This window comes from Acomys minous (genome assembly GCF_964271855.1).
Source record: "Acomys minous genome assembly, chromosome: 7".
Lineage (NCBI taxonomy): Eukaryota > Metazoa > Chordata > Mammalia > Rodentia > Muridae > Acomys > Acomys minous.
Genome location: NC_140488.1, coordinates 107048377 through 107073143, shown reverse-complemented (window position 1 = coordinate 107073143; position 24767 = coordinate 107048377). Strand labels below are relative to the sequence as shown.

The 24767-nt window shown below is 39.2% G+C and overlaps 1 protein-coding gene across 1 annotated transcript in view; it reads right to left on the bottom strand.

The window, feature by feature from the left end:
- Nucleotides 1-24767, bottom strand: part of DGKK (diacylglycerol kinase kappa) — a 117868-nt gene that overhangs the window by 50026 nt on the left and 43075 nt on the right. Inside the window, exons 2-4 of the mRNA XM_084790259.1 lie at nucleotides 16985-17095; nucleotides 15098-15178; nucleotides 12719-12823 (exon numbers count right to left, since the gene is read on the bottom strand). Coding sequence (XP_084646385.1) covers nucleotides 12719-12823; nucleotides 15098-15178; nucleotides 16985-17095 — 297 coding nt within the window. The remainder of the gene's footprint in view (nucleotides 1-12718; nucleotides 12824-15097; nucleotides 15179-16984; nucleotides 17096-24767) is intronic.

Below are 24767 nucleotides of genomic sequence, written 5' to 3'. Positions count from 1 at the left end.
AAGTGGAGTACAGAAAGGAACATTCAAGGAGTTTCGCTGGTGCTTCAGTGACATTCTTAGAAAAAGAGATTGGATACAAACACCTGGAGAGTGAATAGGTTGGGAAGATACAAAATAGATAGACACACAGGAAAACACCTAGTGATGGCTGAGGCGGAGACTGGAATGATACATTGCAAGGCCAAGAACACCAAGGATTTCTAGTAACCTCCAAAGCCTAGGAAGAGGCAAAGGAGCTTCCCTTAGGCCTTCAGAGAGACACGGCTCTACTCACAACTTGATTTCAGACTGCTGGCCTCCAAGGACTGTAGGAGAATACATTTCTGGCTTTTGTTTTTGTCGTTTTAAACAGGGTTTCACGTAGCCGGGCTGTCCTCAAATTTCCTATATACCCAAGGATGACCTTGAACTTCTCTTAAGTGATAAGACTATAAGGATTTATATATTAAGCACCGTTTGTAAATTTATGTGTTTTAAGTCCCAAATTTTCAGGTAATTTGTTTTAGCAGCCATGAACTGGCATAGTATGTCACTACAGGCCTGCTGATACAGACTTTTAAAAATCAAGTTTGAGGAAGCCGGAGAGATGGCTCAGAGGTTAAGCACATGGACTGCACTTTCGGAGGTCCTGAGTTCAATTCCCAGCAACCACATGGTGGCTCACAACCATCTGTAATGTGATCTGATGGCCTCTTCTGGCCTGCAGCTGTACATGCTGGCAGAACACTATATACAAAACAATAAATAAATAAATAAATATTTTTAAAAAATCAAATTTGAAGACAGATTCAAAACTCTAGCAGGCATACAAATTTCTAAGAAAGGTCAGTTGGCCTAAATCTTTCAAAGCCTAATTGTTGGGTATTTGTGCTTTGTTTTTATCATGTCTAAAATACACACTCCATTGCTCCCATCAGATTCTTGTAATGAATTGAATGCTTGTATAATGTCCCACTCATATATTGAAATCCTAATGCTCAATGTGGTGTCATTACCAGATAGCCTTTAAGAAATGATTATGTTCTAAGGGTGCAGCCATGGTGAATGATATTACTTCCTATATAAGAGCCTTCAGAATTTTCTACTCTTGTATTTGTCATATGAAGGCACAACACAAGGATAGCTCTCTACAGAATACAAAGCGGGTCTTTGTCAGACATTGAATTTGTCAGTACCTTCACCCCCAATAAGAAGAAGATGAATAAATTTCAAGATAGATACAACCTACCAGGACTGAATAACAAATAAGGAGAAAAATCAGAGGAGAACAATGGCAAGTAATAAGATTGAGTAACTAAATCATTCACCAAAGAAAATCCAGGCTCTGTACCAGGATGGGCCTTCCAGTAGAGGGGTAAGAACAACACCCACCCACAAAACCTTCAACCAAAAATTTATTCTGCCTACAAGATGTTCAGGGACAAGGATGGACCAAAGATTGAGAAAGTAGCCAAAGACTGGCCCTACTTGAGACCTATCCCATGGGAAAGAACCAATCCCTGACACTATTAGTGTTACTCTGCTCTGCTTGTAGACAGGAGCCTAGCATAACTCCCCTGAGAGCCTTCACCCAGCAGCTGATGGAAAGAGATGCACAGACCCACAGCCAAAAATTAGACAGAGCTGGGGGAGTCCTATGGAAGAGCTGGGGGAACAATTGAGGGAACCAGGGGGTCAAGGACTCCACAGGAAGACCTACAGATCCAACTAATCTGGGCCCATGGGGGCTCACAGAGATTGAACTACCAATCAAAGAGCATATTTGGACTGGTCCTAGGTACCCTGCACATATGTAGCAGATCCACAGCTTATTTTTCATGTGGGTCTCCCAGCAACTGGAGTGGATCTCCTCTCTGCCTCTGATGCCTGCTTTTGGATCTCTTTCTCATAGCTGGGTTGTCTTCAGGCCTCAATGGGGGAGGATGCACCTAGTCCTGCAGTGATGTAATGTGCCGGGGTGGGTTGGTACCATGGGGGACCACCCTCCTTCTCTGAGGAGAAGGGGAGGGGAGAATGAGGAGGAGGGTTGTGAGGGGTTACTGGGAGGAGAGGAGGGGAGCTACGAGATCAGAATGTAAAGTAAGTAAATTAATTAATGGAGAAAAAGAAACAAAAACAAAATCCCAGGCACAGATAGCTTCACTGTTTAGGTTCTACCAAACATTTAAAGAAGGAAGGAAGGAAGGAATATAGCTGGAGTTCAGTGGTAAATGTATTGCCTTGACTGCATAAGGTACTGAGCTTGTGCCTCAGAATCACAAATTTTTTAAATCATCTAAAGAATCAAAGAATAATGAACAAGCTCCCAAGCTCATTTGACAAAGCCTGGATTTCCTTGACACTAAAGTAATAGACTATTACAAAAATAAATTAATTTATAGGCTAGTATCCATGATGACTATAGATGCAAAAATCCTCAACAAATACAGAAAACTGAATTTGATAACCATGTTTAATTGGAATTTATCACCAGGGTTCAAACTAATTCAGCCCATACAAATCAATAAATGTGATATGTCCTATTAACAAAATCAAGTATAAATTAATAGGACCATCTCAATAGATGCAGAAAAATCATTTGACAAAATTCAGCATCCCTTCTATATAGATCTGAATAGATTATATAAAAGGAATGTACCTGCACACAACAAATGCCACTTATTATGAATCCATAGCTAACACAGTTCTCAGCAGCACAGAGCTGAAAGCATTCCCTCTAAGATCAAGGACAAAATGGGATGCCAAATGTCATTCCTTTTCAGCCTAGTACTGGAAGTCCTAGCAGAGAAATTGGGCAAGAGAAAGAACTACCAACCATTCTAATAGAAAAGAAAATGTAAAAAAATTGTCTCTATTTGTTGATGATCTGATCCTACTCTATCCATTGCCCACAGAGAAGAAAAAACATTAAAAAATGGTGAGTTATGTAAAGTTATGGGATATAAATCAAAATCCAAGAATCATTTGTGCTTCTGTATGCTACTAATGAGCTATCAAAACAGTAAGAAAATAATCCTACTTGTAAAAGCAATTTTAAAGTTCAATAATTAAGTATAAATATAATCAAGATGTCAAAGGTCTATATAGTGAAAAGTACTAAAGAAAGCAAGGAAAATGTCCATAATATGCAAAGCAGTCTACAGAGTCAGCACAGTGCCTATGAAAATTCCAATGTCATCCTTATAGACATAGAATAAACTGCTCTAAACTTGTATGGAACCCAAAATAATCTTCAACTGAAGAACAAAGCCAGAGGCATCATACTCCTTGATTTGAAAACATAAGGTGATTTATAATCAAAACATTATGTTTCTGGCATTAAAATAATATATAAACGAATGAAATAGAAAACCCCAAAATAGACTCATAAACTTATTGTCAATTTTTGGCAAAGGTTTTTAGAAAAACAAAATAGAGAAAGGACATCTTTCTTCCAACATATGCTGCAGGGGAAACCATATGAATATGCAGAATAAAATTTGACGTCATACACAAAAAAATGAAGTCAGACTAAGTTAAAGATTCAAGTAGAAGACTCAAAACTGTAAGATTACTAAAACCTAGAAGACATGATGTTGTCTGTGACATTGGTTTGAGCAACATTTTCCTTACATGACCTTAAAATCATGGGTAACCAAAGCAAAGATAGACTAACAAGATGATATAAAACCAAAGCTTCAGCATAGCAAAATAAACAAAGTGGTGTGAGAGCTTACAAAATGGGAGAAAATATTTGTGAATATGAGGTGGAGATAATATCCAAAATATGTAAAAATTCAATTAAAAATGAAAACAAGTGTACACTAGAGAGGAATATAAAATGATAAAAGTGATTTGGAAGAGGGAAATGGGTAAAATAAGGGGGTGTTAATTGCAGTGGGGAAATACAGAAGGAGAGGGAGGAAGGAGAATAAATAACAGTAAAGAAGCCTGAAAAGCCATAAGGAATCATAATACTATTAATTTATCTAAATTACATACAGTGCACATATATATGCACATATGTGCATATACATATACATGCATACATATATTCATTATATATATATGTATACATGTAGAGATTCAGCACAATCCCTATGACAATTCCAATGTCATCCTCATAGACACACACACACACACACATATATACATATACACACATATATACACACACACATACACACACACACACACACACACACACACACACACACACACACACACACACATACATTGTCCTCCTTGAGCAGACAGTATTCCCCACAAGAGCTATAGACTAACAAAACCCCAAATACCAGGCATTAGCTGTTGCTCAAGGGAGTTCAAGTGACTTCTAAAACAATATACACTATGCTATTGCCCTTGACTGATGGTAAGTCTCTATTGCTGAAGCCACCATGCACTTTGGACACAAGACCTGGAGCTGCTGAGCAGGATTTGACCTGAAAACCTCCTGGGGACTAGCATTCATGGTACTGGTGCTCTGTGAGTTTCCAAGGGAGGGAAGCAACTATCTAGTCTTATCCAGCTGCAACTCCTATGAAACACATGAATGACCAGCATGGCTTGATAAACTTAGGAGCGCAATAGTGGTGCTCATACCTTGGTGTTAACTAACAAGCTTCTAATTGGACTTAAAGCCTGCTCAACAGGAGGAAAATAATGCCTGGTACTGGAAACCTCGCTACCTACTCAGGGCTAATGAGGTCATGGATCTTAGAAGAGAACCTCTTCCTGACACTTTATTAAACCAGTATAATTCCTTCCTGCATTCTAAATATCTCTTCTTATACCCACAGGCCATTGTAGCTATCCCCTCTCATCAAAGAAACTTCTCTTTGCAAACAGACATAGATTACAATTGGTCAAAATGCGGGGAACAACTGACCATGGGGTGCTGAACCCTAATTGATACATCTACAATGCAGCTTCTACATTCAACGCTCAGGAAACATTCAGGAAGAGGAGGTGGAAAGATTTTTAAGAGCCAGATGACCAGGATACCTGTGAGATTGTCATTTCCTACAAGTAATAAGGAAGCTCATCCACGATGCTTCAATTATATGGCTGCCTAAATAAGACCTGACCAATAACGGTACCAATAGGCATGCTAACATGGAAGGAGGCAATCAAATGAGGCCACACCCATGAATAAAGACCTACAGGCAACTAAGAACTGCTGAGAACCAGAGAAATGATCTTTCCCAGAGATGAGCCCTTAATTGTTTATCCAATACCAATTAGCCAGCTCTGAAATCATAGACATACAAGTAACCCTAAATTGTCTGGTTGATGTGTGTGTGTGTGTGTGTGTGTGTGTGTGTGTGTGTGTGTGTGTGTGTGTGTTCTCAACTAAAGAAAAAAAAGGCCACTATTTATAGAGGAAGCATGGAGGAAGGGTTGGTGGGAGGAAAGGGAAAGGGAGAAAATGATATAACTATATTTTAATTTTTAAAAAGATACTGACAAAAACCACACATACACAGTCCTTTAAAATGTCAACATGCCTGGACAGACTTTTCTGTGAAGGTCAATTGAAAATAGAAAATATTCAGTATCACTAATCACTAAATGCTAATGAAAACCATGGTGAGATACCATTGTATTCCTGTTAAGAATGTTATGATCAAGAGATGATAGGTAGAAACCATTGGAAAGGAAATAGAACAAATGGAGTTTTGAAAACTTGTTTCATTAAAATGCAAATTAACACAACCATTATGAAAAACAGTAGATTCCCCAAAATATTAAAAGAAGAACTACCACATAATGTTAGAGTTATTGAGACTAGTAACAGGGTTCCAATATCAGTTTTGGGGGGAACAGGAAGATCACAAATTCAAGGCCTACAGAATGAGTTCAAGGCTAGTCTGGGCAACTTGATAAGCTCCTGCTTTTAAAAAGATGTAAAATAATTATTTATTTTAATTTCTTGGATCATAATATAATTATGTCAGTTGCCTCTTTTCTCCTTTCCTAGTTCTCCTATATACCTCTCTTCTTGTTCTTTTTCAAACACAGAGCTTCTTTTTCATTAATTGCTATTACATACATATATGCATATCATCAGTGCAGAAGAGGTCAATGAAAGATTGCAAGAGCCAAAGGAACAGGGAGTGTGTAGTGACATTGTGTTTCCTAAGAGTGGAAGAAGCTATACCCATCAAGTCTCACCAGGACTGCCTAACCCTGAGCTGAACAGTAGATAAGGTAATATAGACTAAGTGTGAAAGCCCAGGAGGCCTCAACCCTACACAAAGAACTATAGACAATTAAAAAATGCTGAGAGAGAGAGAGAGACAGAGACAGAGAGGGAGAGACACAGAGACAGAGACAGAGACAGAGACAGAGACACAGAGGCAGAGACAGAGACAGAAACACAGACAGAAATAGTCTTCCCCAGGAAAGAACATAGCCAAAAGTCTTCTTAGAATGGATGAAGGATAAATCTCAGTGGGGAGGTACTTGTATAGCATGTGTGAGGCCCTAGGCCCAATACTTGTATAAAATAAAATAAAGAAAAAATAAATTTTCTATGCAATCTTTACAAGTGTTCTTTTTTTCTGAAGGTCAAACTATAAGAAACAAACATTCTTGGTTTGAAGCCTATTTTCTTAGATATAAAAATGGCTACACCAGCTTGCTTCATAGGTCTGTTGGCTTGGAATATTTTTCCCATCCCTTTTAACCTGAGTTAATATCTATTCTTGATGTTGAGGGGTTTCTTGGATTTAGTAGAAGGATGGATCATGTTTTCATATCCATTCTGTTAGTTGCTTTTTTTTTTTAATTGGGGAATTAAGACTACTGATGTTAAAGGATACCAATGACCAATGATTGTTGATTCCTGTTACGTTGTTGTTGTTGGTGGTGTTGGTGGTGGTGGTGTTGGTGGTTGGTGGTGGTTGGTGGTGGTGGTGGTTGGTGGTGGTGGTGGTGGTGGTGGAGGAACTGGTGTGTTTCTTTTCTTTTGACTTTAGTCATCTAGTCTGGGATTATTTATGCCCTGTATGTTCTTGAAAATAGTTAAGGTCTTTATGTTGGACTTTACCTTCTAATACTTTCTGGAGTGCTGGAATTATACAGATATTGCTTAAATTTGGTTTTACCATGCAATGTTTTATTTTCTACATATATGGTGATTGAAAGTTTAGCTGGGTACAAAGGTCTAGAATGGCATTTGTGGTCTCTCAGAGTCTAAAGCACATCTGTCCAAGACCTTCTGGTTTTTAGTGTCTCCATTGAGGAGTCAGGTATAGTTATAATAGATCTGCCTTTATATGTTAATTGGTCTTTTGCCCTTGCAGCTTTTATCTTTTCTTTTATATATATTATTATATATTCTTTTTCCCGTTCTACATGTCTAGTGTTTTGATTATTTTGTGCTGAGAGCACTTTCTTTTCTTTCTCAGTCCATTTAGTGTTTTGTATGCTTCTTGTACTTTTTTACAAACATGTCCTTCTCCAGGTTAAGAAATTTTTCTTCTATGCTTTTGTTGAAAATACTTTCTGTGCTTTGGCACAGAAATCTAAAAATATCTTTCTTGCCTTGTTTCTTCTCCTTTCTCTCCCTATTATTCTTGGATTTTTTTCTCTTTATAGTATCCCAGATTTCATGGATGTTTTCTATCAGGAATATTTTATATTTTACATTTTCTTTGAACAATGTATCCATTGCCTCTAGTGTATCATCAATGCCTGAGATTCTCTCTTCCATCTCTCGTATTCTGTGGGTAAAGCTTCTCTCTGTAATTCTTGTTTGAATTCCTAAATTTTATATTTCCAGAATTCTGTCTGTTTTAGTTTTCTTTACCAATTCTATTTCCATTTTCAGGTCTTGAACAGTTTCATTCATTTCTTTCCACTGGGGTTTGGGGGTGGGTATGGGTATGTTTTCTTGGATTTCTTTAAGGGACTTATTCATTCCCTCTTTAAGGTCATCTATCATCTTTGTATGGACTGTCTTAAAACCTTATGTTTCAGCTATGTTGGAATACGCACAGCCTGCTGTAGTGGGGTTTCTGGGCTCTAGTGGAGACATTTTTCTGGCTTTACTGACTGTTTTTATACTAGTATCTCATCATATGAGTTTAGAATGATTATAGTTCTAGATGCTGATATTTGTTTTTTTGTCTTTGTTGGATGGGGGTTTTGTTCTTTTGTTTCTGTTTACTCTACTGGTTTTAGGAGAGTGTGTTGCTAGGTAGGAAATTTTCTGTGGACCTGATTGGTGTGGCCACTGGGCATTCCAGGCAAATGGATCTAGAAAACAAAGCCTATAAAGCCACTTTAATATATGACAAAATAGACTTCAAACAAAAACCAATCAGAAGAGATAGCAAAGGACACTAAATTTTCATCAAAGGAAAAATCCACCAAGAGGAACTTGCAGTTTATAACATCTGTGCCCAAAATACAAGGACACCCAAGTTTGTAAATGAAACTCTACTACAGCTTAAATCACATTATTGACCCACACACACCGACACTGGGAGACTTCAGTATTTCACTCTCACCAATGGACAGGCTGTCCAAATAGCTGAAGCTATTCAACATTATAAACCAAATGGACCTAACAGATGTTTAAAAGACATTTTACCCAAACACAAAAGAATACACTTTCTTCTCTGTACTTCATGAAACTTTCTCCAAACTTGATCAAATATGCAGACACAAAGCAAGGCTCACCAGAAACAAAAAAATGAAATAGTACCCTGCATCTTATCTGACCACCAAGGATTAAAGATGGACATCAACAATAAAAGAAACAACAAACCAGTGAGAAACATAACACAATCCCACTAAAGTCAGGGATAAAACAAGCCTGAACACTCTCTCCATTTCTCTTCAACACAGTACTTGAAAGAATAATTCTCAACTTCACAAGGAAAATCAAAAACCCAAGAATAGCTAAAACAATCATGTACAATTATATAAAAAGAACTTCTGGAGGTATTTCTATCCCTAATTTCAAGTTGTACTACAGAACAATTGTAGTAAAAACCACACAGTACTGGCATAGACACAGATAGGTTGATCAATGGAATCTAAGTAAAGACACAAAAATAAACCCACACACCTACAAGTACTTGACTTCTGACCATACAATGAACCAAAACCATAAAATGGAGAAAAAGATAGCATCTTCAACAAATGGTGCTGGTCTAACTGGATGTCTGCATGTATAAAAATGCAAATAAGTCCATATTTATCACCCTGCACAAAACTCAACTCCATGTGGATCAAAGACCTCAACATAAAACCAGATATACCAAGCCTGTTAGAGGAGAAAACAGGGAAGAGCCTTGAACTCATTGGCACAGAAGACACCTTTCTGAACAGAATACCAACAGCTCAGGCTCTAAGGTCAACAATTAATAAATGGGACCTCATGAAACTGAAAAGATTCTGTAAGGCAAAGGACACTGTCAATAGGACAAAACAGCACCCTACAGACTGGGAAAATATCTTCACCAACCCTATATCTGACAAAAGGCTAATATCCAAAATACATAAAGAACTCAAGAAAGTAGATAACAACAAACCAAATAACCCAATTATGAAATGGGGTCAGAGCTAAACAGAGAATTCTCAACAGAGAACTTGCTAACAGCTAAGAAATTTTTAAAGAAAGGTTCCACATCCTTAGTCATTGGGGAAATGCAAATGAAAACGATTCAGATTCCATCTTACACCTATCAGAATGGCTAAGATAAAAAAATTCACATGACAGCACATGCTGGCGAAGGTGTGGAGAAAGGGGAACACTCCTCTATTGCTGGTGGGAGTGCAAACTTGAAAATCAATCTCAAGACCCAGCTATAAGACTTCTGGGAATACGCCCAAAAGATGCTCCACCATACAATAAGGACACTTGCTCAACTATGCTCCTTTCAGATTTGTTCATAATAGCCAGGAACTGGAAACAGCCTAGATGTCCCTCAGCTGAAGAATGGATAAAGAACCTGTGGTACATTTACACAATGGAATACTACTCAGCTATTAAAAGCATGGAAATCATGAAATTTGCAGGCAAATGAATGGGACTGGAAAAGATCATCCTAAGTGAGGTAATCCAGACCCAGAAAGTCACTCATGGTACGTGCTAATTTATAAGCAGATTTTAACCACATAATACATGATAATCATACTGTAATTCATAGACCCAAAGAATCTAAGTAACAATGAGGGCCCAAAGTGGGCCCAAAGGGGAGGACCTCCTAGAATCTCACTCAAATGGGGAAATAGAATAGACAGGAAGTAGATGAAAAGACGGACCCAGGTAGGGGAGGGTGTGGGGAGGGAAGTGAGGTGAGGATCAGGTTTGGGGAGACTGATGGAGCAGGAGAGAGGGCTTGGGGAGAAAAGGGAAAACAAAGTCAGGGTAAGGAGGCACATGCTTCTTGTATTCACATTCCCAAACATTTTCCATCCATGTTTCAATCTATTTCAAGAAGATTCTCTTTTCCTGGTACTTAGCTTTTTCTTGTATCAATTTTCTTGTTCAGGTCTCCCTGATGGCCCAAACCCTTGGCCCCAATTAAGTCCCATTTATCTTTCAGGGTCTGTCTCAGGTCTCTTCTCTAATAATTCTTCCCAGAAGATTCCAGATACTTATCCTTTCCTCTTTTGCATTCTTATACTACTTTTTTGTCTGTTTTATTTGAGAACTAACTTTAGTGGCATCTTTTTGTGTATAATCCCTAACTACCTAAAAGCTCATTGGGGCCAAGAAGTAGAATTCTACCCCCCCCAATACACTTAGTAACAGAACTGGACATCTAGCAATATATATTGAATAGTTTTCAATATATTATTCAATTGCCTTGTCACTACTTTAATATGTCACTAAACCTATGATTAGTCTTGTCACCATTCTTAGTGACAGAAGATAAAAAAGACTGTTAGATATAAGGTGCATGCAAAGGGGAAATAGTTGCCTGTTTAAGCTTCAAGCAAGATGAAATGCTAAGATCCTGGTAATGAGGGCTTTGTCTAGCAGCTGGAAGTGTTCCCTAATGTATTTAGGTCCCCAAGGGAACTCCACAGAGATTTGGTCTCAGTCCTTATGGAGAGAGTAAGTAAACAGGCATATTATTCGTTTCTCTCCTAATGTATGCTGGGCTGTCACCAGCCAGGTGTTTAACTCAATGGAGTGAATAATGACACATCTATCTTCTGACAATTTTCTCTAGGATTTTTGCATTCCTAAGCTACTAATTAAAATTCGAAGTATCCTATGTGACCTTTTGTGAAGTTGAAAATATTATGCGATACGTAAGAAGCATTCCAGTGTGAATAGAAGGAAGCCAAGAGAAAGGCATTGCTCCTCGAGGATAAGAACAGGAGAGCAGTAAAGAAGGAACAACTCTTTGCTGCTGCCTCTAATGGCGGCCTCATTGCCAAGGCAGGGATGTAGTACTCCATCAGGAAAAGAAGAAGAAAAGAGCAAAGCAGTTAAACACTAAATGCTAAGTCAGGTGAAAACCTATTATCAGATGCTAGGCGAAGGACTGGCAATTAAGCATTATACATCGTAAGCCTGCGTGAGGACATCATGCTATGCTGGAGGCTCCACTTTAGCCATGTTGTCATGTTACCCCCATCCTAGTCATGAACAGCCGAATGGATAGTTCTGACACCAAGTTGTCAGAAGCCCGAGAAATCCTAGGAATAGGAGGAAAGATGGTTCTTCTCCTAGACAGTGTTTTTAATTTCTAAGCCCCATTATTACTGAGCACACTGCTCCAGCCTAAATGCGTGAAACAATCGTCTATTCTTCGCTAGGCATTTAAGACATTAAGAGTCTTTTTGTGTTATATTTTCTTTTGGATTTAGACCTTTTGTTATTATATTGTGTGACGTCAAGATCTTTAAAGGCTGTGATCACTTTGTTCTTTATCTCCAAGACTTTCAGAGAAGAATTTTGCTTTGGGATGAACTTTGTGTCATTCCAACTCAAAACCGACTTCAAGATTTCCCTTAGATTTAAGTATTCATTCAAAAATATTTATCTAGCCTCACTATGACATCGACATTTTCCTAAGTAAATAAATGATATGAGCCTTCCCATCTTGCCAATTAAATAGATTATAATTGTGATAGATTTACAGAAGAGGCTAGATCTCAAGTCTGAAAAGCAGCACTGATTGTTTCAGAGACAGTGAAGGAGAAAAAGAACGTGGATGAGCTGCGGGGAAGGCTGCCTCTTGTCCTTCCCTTTACATTTCTTTTGTGATGGCTGGAAAACAGAGGTAGCCTTGTTTAGCTTGTAAAGACATAGACATTGGGATTGCAGAGCCTGGATCCAAATTCTCTTCTGCTTTGTTCTGTTTGTTTTCAGGAGAGTGATTAGTTCTCCTTGGTCTGATCCCTTCCTCTTTCTCTGCCTCAGTTTCCTGAAGTGTTGTTATTGCTATTCTGAAGACCTCATGGCTGTCTAAGCTAGCTGCATCAAAACATCTTGTGCATTTCATTCCCTGGATGTACCATGACACATCTGCCAGATGTTTACAGAAGAGTCTAAGCTACACCACATGGTTACCAGAGTCTGAGCCTAAGTGAACCGCTCCTATTTGTGAGTAGTTCTAAACAGGTTTCCAAATGGTTTCTATGCTCACTTCTTGGCTGGGTAGTCTCTGCTTCCATTTTACTAGTTCTTTGAAAACTCTCTTCCCCCATGTAGTCACTTAAGCAGTGTCTCCTGAGAGATGTGTGTATTCACTATTTGCTTTACCTTATAGATTTCTCCCTGTTGAACAGTTTTTATGATGTTAATCCATTCTTCCATGTCTTTCCGACTGGGTGCAGCCAGGGAGACTTTTCGCTGTGGTGTAATAACCTAAACAAAACATCATTTTATTAGTTTATTTTCACCAGCAAAGCCCCCTGACCCATCTGCAAATTCTCTATGAAACTAGACATAGGCACCAAGTGTATTCCAAGCCATTTCTTGAATATAAGACATAAGCTTCCAGGGCCACCCTCAGCTGCTTTAATAACTACTCAAGAAAATAATAATTATAATAATAATAATTAAGACTTTAATACCACTTCATCTGTGCCAAGAACTATTTCAGTGTGCTTTTAGGCATATTATTTTTTGTGGGTTTTTTGTTTTTGTTTTTGTGTTTTGTTTTTGTTTTGTTTTTGAGGTAGTATTTCCCTGTGTAGCCCTGGCTGTCCTGGTACTCGCTCTGTAAACCAGGCTGGTCTTAAACTCAGAGATCTCCCTCCTGAGTGCTGAGATTAAAGATGTATTCCACCACCACCCGGCTTAAGCATATTTTTTCAATCACTCTCCATTGCAGTCTCATGAGATGGGCATCGTAATTGTTACCCTTTCATAGTCAAGACCAGACAGGACAGTTATATGACTTGTCCAGAGTCACCCAGAAGTTAAAAAATGAAGGGAAATTCTTTGGCTCTTGAGTTACACCCTTTTTTCTTTTTAAATATAGTTTATTAATTTATTCATATTACATCTCAATGGTTATCCCATCCCTTGTATCCTCCCATTCCTCTTTCCCTTCCGTTTTCCCCTTACTCCCCTCCCCTATGACTGTGACTGAGAGTCCACACTCTTACATGCTAAGTCACGTGTCATTTACTTCTAAAGTGAGCTTGCCTAAAATATTTACTTGCTCACTGCTGTTCTATGGGCAGTGGTGAAGGTGCATTTGCTTCAACAGGGTGCCTCACTTGCTCTTTGTGGGCAAAATAAGATATTTTAAAAATCTAGTTTCTTTCTTTTTCATAGACAGAGTTAGGTGAAAGAGAATTTTAGAGTAGTATCTCTTTTGTGATGAGGCAAGGACCAAGCCAGGAATAGTATCAAAGCCACTCTTAAGGTTCTCTCTCTCTCTCTCTCTCTCTCTCTCTCTCTCTCTCTCTCTCTCTCTCTCTCTCTCCTTCTTTCTTATTTTGTGTGTGTGTGTGTGTGTGTGTGTGTGTGTGTGTGTGTGTGTGTGATTTTTTATGGTTAAGAATTTTATTATCAAAATTCTTACATCTCTGTGAAAGCTCAAATGTTCCTACAAGGTGTAAACACTCTACTTGAGGAAGAAGAAGCCATGTATGCATGTGAGTGTAGGTATGCATGTGGCAAAGATCATGTGTGAAGGCCAATTTTTAGGGATTGGTTCTCTCCTTCCTCGATGGGATCCAGGGATTGAGTTCAGGTTGTTGAGGTGGCATGGCAAACTCTTGGCTCAGTACTAAAGGTCTCAATGATGTAGGCCATGAGCCAAGTTGTGACTTTACCCGGGTAGTAAGAGAGAACACAATTGGCTATGATGTCAGTCATTGCTTCCGTGGTCCTGCTTGTTTTTGTGATGACTGCCTCCAATTGAAGCTGGTGCTAAGCATACTGACATGGAATTTCTGTCTCCTTTTGCATATAGCACTTGATTTTGTGGTAGTTAGGCATAGGCACTGGTTGGGATCATGACTACAGTCACTCCTTTGGTTCACGCCCATTCTTTGCTGATGTGATGTGCAGTGGCCCTGTGCTTTTTCATTAAGAGAAGGCATAGCCTAGCCTCAAGAGGAGCCCTGATATAACTAATTGATGAGGCAAGGCAGAAGATGGGAAGTAGTCTTCAGCACCAGTGGACTTGATACTTTTCAGTGGTTATTATTTCAGTGGTTTAGATTTACATGACTGACCAAAGCTGCGCAACATTCCAAGCACATCAAGTCCTGAATACTTCCTCTGCCTTCTGGAAAAAAATGATCATCCATAACCTCACTATGGGCTCAGTGAGGGTTATGTACATTACCAAAGGAAACGATGTCATGGACCTTGGTTATCCTAATTTTTCCTATGACTTCTCCATGTCTGAAAACCCTCTCCACTGATACTTCTAAATAGCCTTTACCAAAAAGACTGGCAGAAGGCTATAATAGTCAAAGGCCCGGTGTCCCCTCAAGGCATCTTGGCTTTCTGGCAGCCTCTTAATAGGGAACATGATTAGCACTCGCTGTCCTCTCTATTGCTAGGCTAGTGAAAATTTGTATGAATAATAATAACACTTGGCAATCAAAGAAGACTTGTTAAACCTGATGCCTGCTCCCTCCCCAAACAGAACATTCAGTTATATTCAATCTTACTTACACAAAAGCCGTGACAAAGATTTCTGCAGCTACTTTCTGCCAAGGCGACTTGAGACAGATCAATTGTTTCAAAGTGTGCAAACTGGAAAGATATAGAGGGAGAATGATAAGAAACTGTCTGATTAATCAAGCCAATAGACATTAAAATGTACACACACACACATACACACACACACATACACACACACATACTCACATACAGACAAACCTTTTTGGCAGTTATGATCCAACCAATTATTTGTCTTGAGGGCAAGGATTTATATGGAAACATGATTTTTATAGATCTAGTGTGTGACAGGTATGAAACAAACAAAAATACAACTCCCCTAAAACTTTTCTGTGGGCTTGTGCTAAGGACTGAGCTGGTCAGGTCATACTTATCCAAATATAAATATAATGCTAGATAAGATAACAAAATGTAGCCTACCTGGGGGAACATGTAGTATAGATTATAATTAAGCCTTAATTTACATGGCGGCAGCCTTTGATCACCTTGCTTGACACATACAGTTCAGAGCCTGTATCTCCTAGTCTAATTGATATGGTAGATACTGTCCAGCTGCTTGCTGGAAATCAGTACTATCAATAGAGACGAGGCTGTTTGATCACTATGTAACTTGTGCTGTCATGTAAGACACCATATTCAGCCTGTCCCAGGATGTCTACTGCATTTCTAAAGCTTTATTACTGTCATCTCTAAGTTCCTGATCATTTGATCTTTGGGCTTGTGTTTTGTTAATAAAGCCCAATAAGATCATGGGCTGTGCACATGAATACAGGAGATACATATCATCTCCATGTCCGCCCCATGGTTGGACAGTCTAATTGTATTTGTTATATGCATGAGCTTAGCATCCCAGTGAATCCCACCATGGTGGTAATGCAAGTACAGAGTATGTTGTGCCTATGAATGACCAGGCACGGGTACTGACAGGCCACACATTCTGTTGGAGCCATAACTTGCTACAGACAGGAAGAAAAGGCAGTGTTCTTTTAGGAAACGAGCAACAAGGGAGCCCTATTCTATTAATTCTTATTCATGATCTGTCCTCCTGTTATGCAACCATTTATGCTAGAAAGGATGACACTGAAGGAAACGGAAAGCTAGGGCCAGCTACTGTCCCCTTTCCATTTACTCAGAATGTGAAAATTTTTTAAAAAGTGAAAAAAGGAGCTAGTTTCATATACTACTGAAAAAAAAATGCACATGCATGTATGAGCTAGTAATATAAATCGTACAATGATGGTCGTTCTTTATATAAGTTAAATGATTTTATATTTAAATTTAAAACTAGCATGGTACAAAAAGTTAAATAATTAAATAAATAAATTATGCTGATTGTTGATGTCTTTTTCCTTTTTTTATTTGTTATAATTTATTTACATTACATCCAGATTATTATTTCCTTGCTCTTATCTTCCCATTCCCACCTTCTCTCCCTCTCCCACCCTAGTCCCTTTCCCTAGACCTCAGATGCCCCACGATAATTATTTAATTTTTAAAGAATAACATCAAATATCAAATTGACATACCATAAGCCAAGACTTTATATTTTAGTATAAATATGAAACATTTTATGTTAGCACCACTAATGCATGGCATTTTTTTTCTGGTTTTTGAATAAAGGGTTCTGTTTTGTATTTTCATTTTTGCCCTGGGCCTGACGAATTTGGTAGGTACTTCTGGATACAGAAACTACCTGGGAAATCCATGAAAAGGAGGAGACATAGCAAAGGGGAAAGGGACGCAATACCACCCATCTCCCCAAGGGGGTTTGTTAAAAGAAGAATAGGTGGTTTCAACTTCCACTCTACTGCTGGCCTCCTCCACACCCACACATTTCTTGGCACCCAGTCACTAGCGCCGATGGAAGGATTCTATAATTACCGAAGGATGATGTGCAAAGTGGAGCTTCTGTCCTTGAATCAGACAGTATCTAAGCTTCCATCTCCTGAAGGAGTTACAGTTCTTTAGCAGGGGTCCTTCCTTCAGTATTTTCTGAAAGACAGAAGCATAGCAGGAGGTTGGTTATATAAACGTGTGAGCTCGCTTATTTGTTCCCTCGGCTGAGAAATGTATTTATCTGGAAAAGTCTATCTCTGCCACATGACTGGTGAATAATAGTCTGTAGGCCAGGCAAGAACACAAGGAAATGAGTTCCACCAGAAAAGGCACCGGTTTCCTTTCTATGAACCGTCCATAATGACATATCCTTGACGTTTCTTAGGATGTATGGCTCAAAAGCTATGGAGAACATTTCCACTTGTGGTAAGGGTAGAGAGAGGAGCATGTATGTGTAAATAGAAAAATGACAATCCTGGGGAAGTACAAATAGCAATGTTAAAGAGGCAGAATTTCCGAAGTATTCAGGTTGTAGGCCTAGGACAGAACCTTCCAATCAGCTCTTTTTAGGAGAGTCTTCTTAGAATATGAGGTTGCATGATGTCTCTTCACTGCTCACACGCCTCCAATAGCTTCCTAATATTTTTAGAAGCAAATATAAATTCCTTATCAAGGCCTGCAGGGGATTCATGAAGTGGTGGCAAGCATAAAAAGGGCTCCAAAAGACAATGACCTTCTGATTGCTTGCTTTATTTAGCACATGGTCTGGCCAATGATGTTCCCGTCATTGCACAACACACTGATCCTACCGGATACAGAGACTACTCATCACTCTCACCACTGAAGGCATTCTTAGTTATGTTATAGAAAGCAAAGAAACATAAGGACGGCCATAAGTACTCACCCATGCTAATCTGGAACCAAGCCTTTACTTATTGGACAAAGAACCAGACACTTAAATACACCAGATCAAAGCTATATGGCTTTTTGTTTTTGGTTTTTTTTAACTGGGAAGTCTTCATCGTCTAAATTAAAATTTACTATTAAATGGTTAAAAAAGTGTTTTGCATAGCCCAACTAGTGTATCTTAAAAGATTTAATTAATTGATTGCTTACAAGGCTTATGCTTCCAGGAAAATGCAGTTACCTGTTTCGTTTATTTGGATGTTTTTTTTTTTTTAAATCTTTATTTATTTATACAGCGCTCTGCCTGCAAGTACACCTGCAGGCCAGAAGAGGGCATCAGATCACATTATAGATGGCTAGGAATCGAACTCAGAACATCTGAAAGAGCAAACAGTGAGTGCTCTTAACCACTGAGCCATCTCTCCAGCCCCTTATTTGTCTTTTTAAGCAGAACACCTACCAAAAGTAGGCTTGTGTTCTCTCAATGGCAACACTTAGCTGCACTCATGTAGCAGTTGGCACCTTCATAGGGAGCACCTGACCACATCAAACCATTAAATTTGAGACTAATCTGAGTATTAGGAGTGGTATTGCTCAGTGTTAAAGTACTTGTACCACATGCACAAGGCCCTATGTTCAATCCCCAGTGTCACAATTAATTAATAGCTAAAACGAAGCAAAAAAAAATGGGGCAGAGTGAATAAGAGCAAAGTATGATGACACGTATGAGTAGAAATAGCATAATGGAACCCGTTAATTTTGTGTGTTAATTTAAAATTTAAAATTTTAATTAAAACCAATTATCCTGGTAGCTGGAATTAGGCCACTGTGAGCAGATGTATTAAGGGATGGGGGAGAGTAAGATGTAGGTAAAGTGAAATTATAGAGAGGAGGAGTACAGGGAATGAAGGAGAGTCAAGCACCGAGTGGGCAGAGGATAGAAAAATGATGAGGTTATAGAGGGCTAAACTAAAACGAAGTGTATATAGAAAAGCTACCCAAGCAATAGTTTTACTTAGAGGAGTTAGTAGAACATAGGGAACATGAAAGAAGAGGACAACGGAAGTAATCTATATGGGTGCACAAGGATGCTACCAGAAGACCTGGCTTGTGAAATGAAAACCTCAGTGCTAGGCACTGGATATTGTCCTGCAAATCAGGGAGGCTCCCTAAACAGAGGAAATTACTACCGTTGTTCTTGACTGCCCACCGTAAACAGAAGGTAAGACCCTGTTGCCAACGACCTCATGCGCTTTGGATGTAGGATATAGAGAAATGAACCTGAAATGGCCAGAAACTCTCTCGCTGCTATCAAGCTTACATGGTGTTGGACAGAGTTATAAAAGCTACTGGAGAGAAAAAGACACCTATTGTCGAATCTAGCACTAGGTTCTGCAAACTCTTATACTGACCTTCATGGCAAGATGTGTCTACTGGTGCATTATTGACATTAAGGTTACAGAACTAATAAACCACCTCATGATTGGACTTAAGGTCCATTCCACAGGGGGAAACCATGCCTGCTACTGTAAATCTGTTGGATATTTTTCTCTTCTCCTATTTTCAGTTTAAAGACCTAAAACTCAAACTCCCAGATATCTAAATATCAACTTTCTCTTCTGGAATGCACCTATACTTTTTTTAAAAATGGGCCATTAAACTTAAGACTTTTTGCGTTGTAACCTGTGCATATACTATCCCAAGAGGATTTGTATTATAGCTTAGGGATTTGCCAGCTATTTATGATATAACTGTTAGCAAGAAGGAGAAATAATTATAACCCAACATCCAATCCGATGTCAAGAGACCCAAGCCTATGTAGGAGTAAAATTTCATATGTCACTATAAGTGTATTATAAATCATAAATGGATTCTGATAAGTTAAAATGCAGATTGTAATCCTATAGCCAGCATCAATAAAGCAACTGTCTTATATATAGATACACTACACAGGGACTAGAATTGCTAAAGTCCAAAATACCAATAGCATCAATTATACTAAGGATGTGCAGTAATAAGAACTCACATTCATTTTTGTTAGGAATGCAAACGTCTATAGGCCATTTGGAAGACAGTTTGTCAGTTTTCTGCAAAATCAGTGTATGATCCAGCAGCTGCAGTCCTTGGAATTTACCTAATACACTGAAAACTTAAGTGGCTGCAAAATGCTGTGCACAAATGCTCATAGAAGCTTTATTCATAATTGCAAGTCTTGGTTTATTATATGAAGTTTTGCAATTTGTCAATGTTACCAGCTAGTGGGGAAAAAAAACTTTTGGAGGCAAAAAAAAAAAAAAAAAAAAAAAAAAAAAAAGCAGTTTGCAAGCTATGGCTAGCTGCCAGGCAAAGAGTTTGTGATTTTTGACTTGCAGCTGCTATCACTTCAGAAGGTTACAGTGAGTTTAGAGTTTGTGTTTGTCTATTCATGTCAGACACACATTAGCAAGTTGGAGGCAGATAATGTTAACATAATTTATATACAGTAGGGATAATGACTCTATATCATCAACTGTAGAATATCTATGAATACCCAAAGCTGGATAGTTAACAACTAAAAGTGGCTTTCTAAGCTTTGTCCTCTCTTTTAGAGAAACATAACATACTAACCAAAGAATTGTTTTATAATACAGTGTTGTTTATTTTCTTTAATTATTTTTTTAAAAGCAGCCTTGATGTGATAGTTTGAACAGGTAGAAGCAAATTTCAGGGATCTTTGCAGGTCAATGAGATACAAGCATTGAAAACAACTGTGCGTGCTCGGGGCTACTAACCTGAACAAAATTCTGTGAAGAAAATTGAAAGAAAAGCAAACAACGAGTCAAGCAAATCCTTCAGATAGATGGAGTAAGGGGTGAGCTCTGCCTAGCTCCCAGGAGGACTTCCCAGTGCTTCTCAGCCACTGGCTTTTAGCAGACCACACATGTCACTGTCCTCTCGGTGCAGCCATGCACTGCATTGTCTACAGTTTCCAGATAGGAAATCTGGAGAGTCTTAGAGAGTCTCCACTACTTTTCTCAACCTGCAATTACACAATATGGATGGACTCTGCTTTGTCTCCCTCTGACAAGGAAAGTAGGAATGCCTGGTTAATTAGTCTGTATACAACAGAGGGGCTATGAATCCCACCCAACCCCCACTAAACTTTGTCCTAAAAGACATGACCATAGATAGCTAAAAATTAGACTGTGTTCTGTGAACAGCTCTGAACAGTCGTTAGTAGAACGGAGCTAATGAGCTTTTCCCCCAAGGGGCAACTAGCCATCCTTATCATCCTGAAGACATGAAGGAAGTTCTGCTTTTTAAAAAGTAGCAGTCCAAGGGTGACTGAAAAACTAATTAGGATCCATACTTACGTAGCATCTTCTAGCTTGGTTCTGACCTATGGGAGGAAACCCACAAACTTGTTTTTGTTGTTATTTTTATTTTTAGCGAAAACAATTTCCACTGTTTCTGTAAGTTATTTACCCATATATATTTCTTCTTAAGACATTGTCAAATAACTTAATAGCACTCTACTTTGCATTTTTAAGATTTTCAGCATCCTGGGGCGAAAATTTTTGGCAGAAGAGCGTATTTGTAAAGCTTTTTTCTTACAAAAGACACTAGGGAATAAGGATGTTATGCAGTAAAATCTGCTTGGTGGCCATATTTACAGGCGCACTATCAATTTTACTAAACAGAGCAGAGCCATAATCCTCTTTATCTAATTTGGCACATTTTTGTTGTGAATATCTGTGTTATACTAAGTAGGCAGCTGTTAGGGTTAAAGAGGTCCTTGTACATACTGATGGGCCACACCACCCACCCTCTCATGCTTCTTAACCCCAAGGGTACTACACACAACCCTCTTCGTCTTTCCTACCAGTTATAATATTAAAACCCACGTACCACAAGGCAGACTGTGCTGTACTGGGAATGACTTGGGGTCCTAATACATCTATAGACCCAAGAGTCAATGACCATAGATTCAGCATGTTTCATCCAAACCTCAAGAGTGGAGGAGTCCAAGGCACAGGTAAGCCCAGCCCATGCACCGCGCTCACACAAAAGGTCTGCTAAAATTGTGGCGCTCTTGTAGAAAAGGCCAGAGTATTGGGAAACTTTGCTTCATTTCATTTGGGATCCTGCCTAATAAGCCAATCCCTAAATCCATTACTTCTAGAAACTCTTACACCCAAGCCCAGGGCACTTTTCTTCCTCATGCTCTCAAAGACTTAGCACATAGAAATGAACACCAACGGAAAGCATTTCTTTTGCTCTCTAGAAAACATCTAAAATGCCTCGGTGAGATCCCGGTCGCCTACAGGCGATTAACTCCTGCCCGCTGCTTAATTGAGTAAGTGCGAGCCCAGCTGTGGCCATGACCTTTTCTTATCTTCCTTCCAAGTACCCAAAGCTTCTGATACCAGCCAGTGTCTCTTTTGCTGTGGCTTGTGAGGCTCTGAGGGAACTGTTTAACCATTCCTAGTCAAATGAGCCCCTATTACATAGCCAAACTGAACCGCGTACCCACCCAATCCGACAGTAGGCAAATATCATGGCATGCCCCGGTACCTGTTCGTAGCTAGCTACTCTCCTGTCTATCTGCTTCTACTGCTCCGGCGAAGGAGGCTGGCTTGAGTTAAGGGACGGTCACTCCCCACGTAAGAACTGGAGCTGTCACTATGAGTACAGCTTCAGACACTATCTTTCTGTCTACAGCTTCCTTGGTCTCCAAATCCAGAATATCTTATTCTCTTTGCTTTCAAGGTGGGGGGCAATTGGAAGAAATCCCTTTCTCAACATGAGTCTGACAAAGTTGATTTGGAGCAACACTGTTTGGTTTAGTTAAAATGCTTTAGACTTGGAAGAAAAAAAAAAAGGCCAGACCCACTGTTGCTCTGAAAGCTTTGCATTCCCCAGGGTCTTGTTGACGTGTCAGGAGTCAGACAGACTGGCTCCAGCACTTACCAGCTGTGTGACCTTGGGCAAATCACTTAACCTCTCTGAGCCTCAATTTCCTTGTCAGTTAGATGAGGATATCCTGCAGAGCATATATCTGCCACTCAGAGTCCCTTGTCCCTTATGAACTCTGAGGCTGGGCCTGAAGGCTGAGGCTATAGCTCTATTCATATGAATTTTGAAATCTTTAGCCCATGGCTGCCTCAGTGCTATAGCAGAGGGATGAGAAATAGAGAGAAAGATGCTCTGGTCCAGGAGTAGCAGTGCTAAATTCAGCACAGCCAGAGACAAACTACGATCTGTTGGTCATCCCGGTACAGACTATAGTGAATCTACTTCTGCATTTTATGCTAAGGAAAAACTATTGAGGTTTCCCCTCCCTGCCCTCCCCCCTCCCGGTTTACCTGCCAGGAACATATGGAGAAGCCTAGTTATTTTTACTTAGGGAAATCAGTGTTACATGTACTTAGTTTCCTTAAACAGGCAAAAACATTAAGTAGTCCTTCATACATGACTAAAAAGATGTTTTTATAAATGTGCAAATGTTATGATTCACATCTAGTCTTGTTGGTGTAATTCCTAGTGTTCTGTGTGCAGTGTTTCTTGGCTTTCTAGAGCCCTTACAAGCTTGGTATAGGCACTGTATCCTCATTTCTCTTAACAACTAACATTTCATTGGCTGGGTGTAGACTGTGATTTATTTGATGGACAGTGGTTTCAGATTTTATGTTATTAAGCAACATTTGAATAATTCTCTGTATGTTAAGTGTCATTCCCCGGCACGAGAACATCAGTAAGATAAGTATCAAGGATTGGGGGCATAAACTAAATCCACTGGGATCTAAAAGCGGAAACACTTCGAAGTTTTGGGATAACTCAAAACTGGGGAGCAGGAAATCCCACGAAAGGAACAGTGTTAAGTCAAAGCTTAGCTTGTAAGTCTGTGTCTTCTCAAGTGTTTGGCACATCCTCCCCCTTTCCTTTTCTTTTCTTCTAATCACTGGAGTTTTCTAAGAAGGATAAGAACTACTAATTGCTTAAGGGGTGGGGAGGAGGTAAACAATCTGGGTCTTAGTTGACAAAGTACAGAAAGTGGTAACTTGGCTTTTGGTAATTGGCTTGCATCTAGCAACAACTGGGAAGAATGGAGAGTTCAGCAGAAGGCCCAGTCCTACACCCGCAAGCTAATGCAATGCCTCTTTTGTGCATGCTTGGCTCAGCCATCTTCCTACTATGGATTTGTTGACAAGCTTCGGATATGAGCTCTGGCCTATAGACATTCAAAGTCTGTGCTCTCACCACAAGACTGCTTTTTAACTTTCTGAGTTAAGCAACTGGTCATTTTAGCCCTTCTTACCCTATTGGAGGTAGAAGAAAATCAGAATTCAAGAGGGGCTGCATGAAGCCAAGTCAAATAATCAATTGATGAGAGAGCCTGGAACTGGGCTTTAGGTCATCTTATTTCAGTGGGATTCGGGCTCCTTAGCAACTTCTGTAAGGTGAGGGATGGTTTTATGTAACCACTGCTGTTGCATTTGCTCTGCATTAACAGTACCTCCTGGAACATGGGCAGAGTTCTAGGACTCAAGGGGAAACATGGGAATAAATGAAAAAAAGACTAGCAGAAAAGTAGCTTGACTTCAAGAATCTTATTGAGAAGGAGAACTGGGTTAGAGAAATGGAAGTTTGTATAGAAAAGTAACTTCCTTCAGAAGGTTGGCTTGGCTCTACCAAAGCACAGAAGATGAAAGATTACCATTAAAGATTAAATAAATATTACCATTTGGAAGAAGAAGGCTACTTTTAAGCTATGAAGAAGCTACAACTTTAGGATCAGGAAACATGAGAAAACAATAATATGAGTGAAACTTTAGCACCTTGGTGCTACCACAGTGCTTGAGTGCTCAAAAAAAAGTTCTGGGGTCAGACAAATTCTCTAAGGAAAAGTATCAGGATATTTTGGACCTTGGTCTTCAACTTG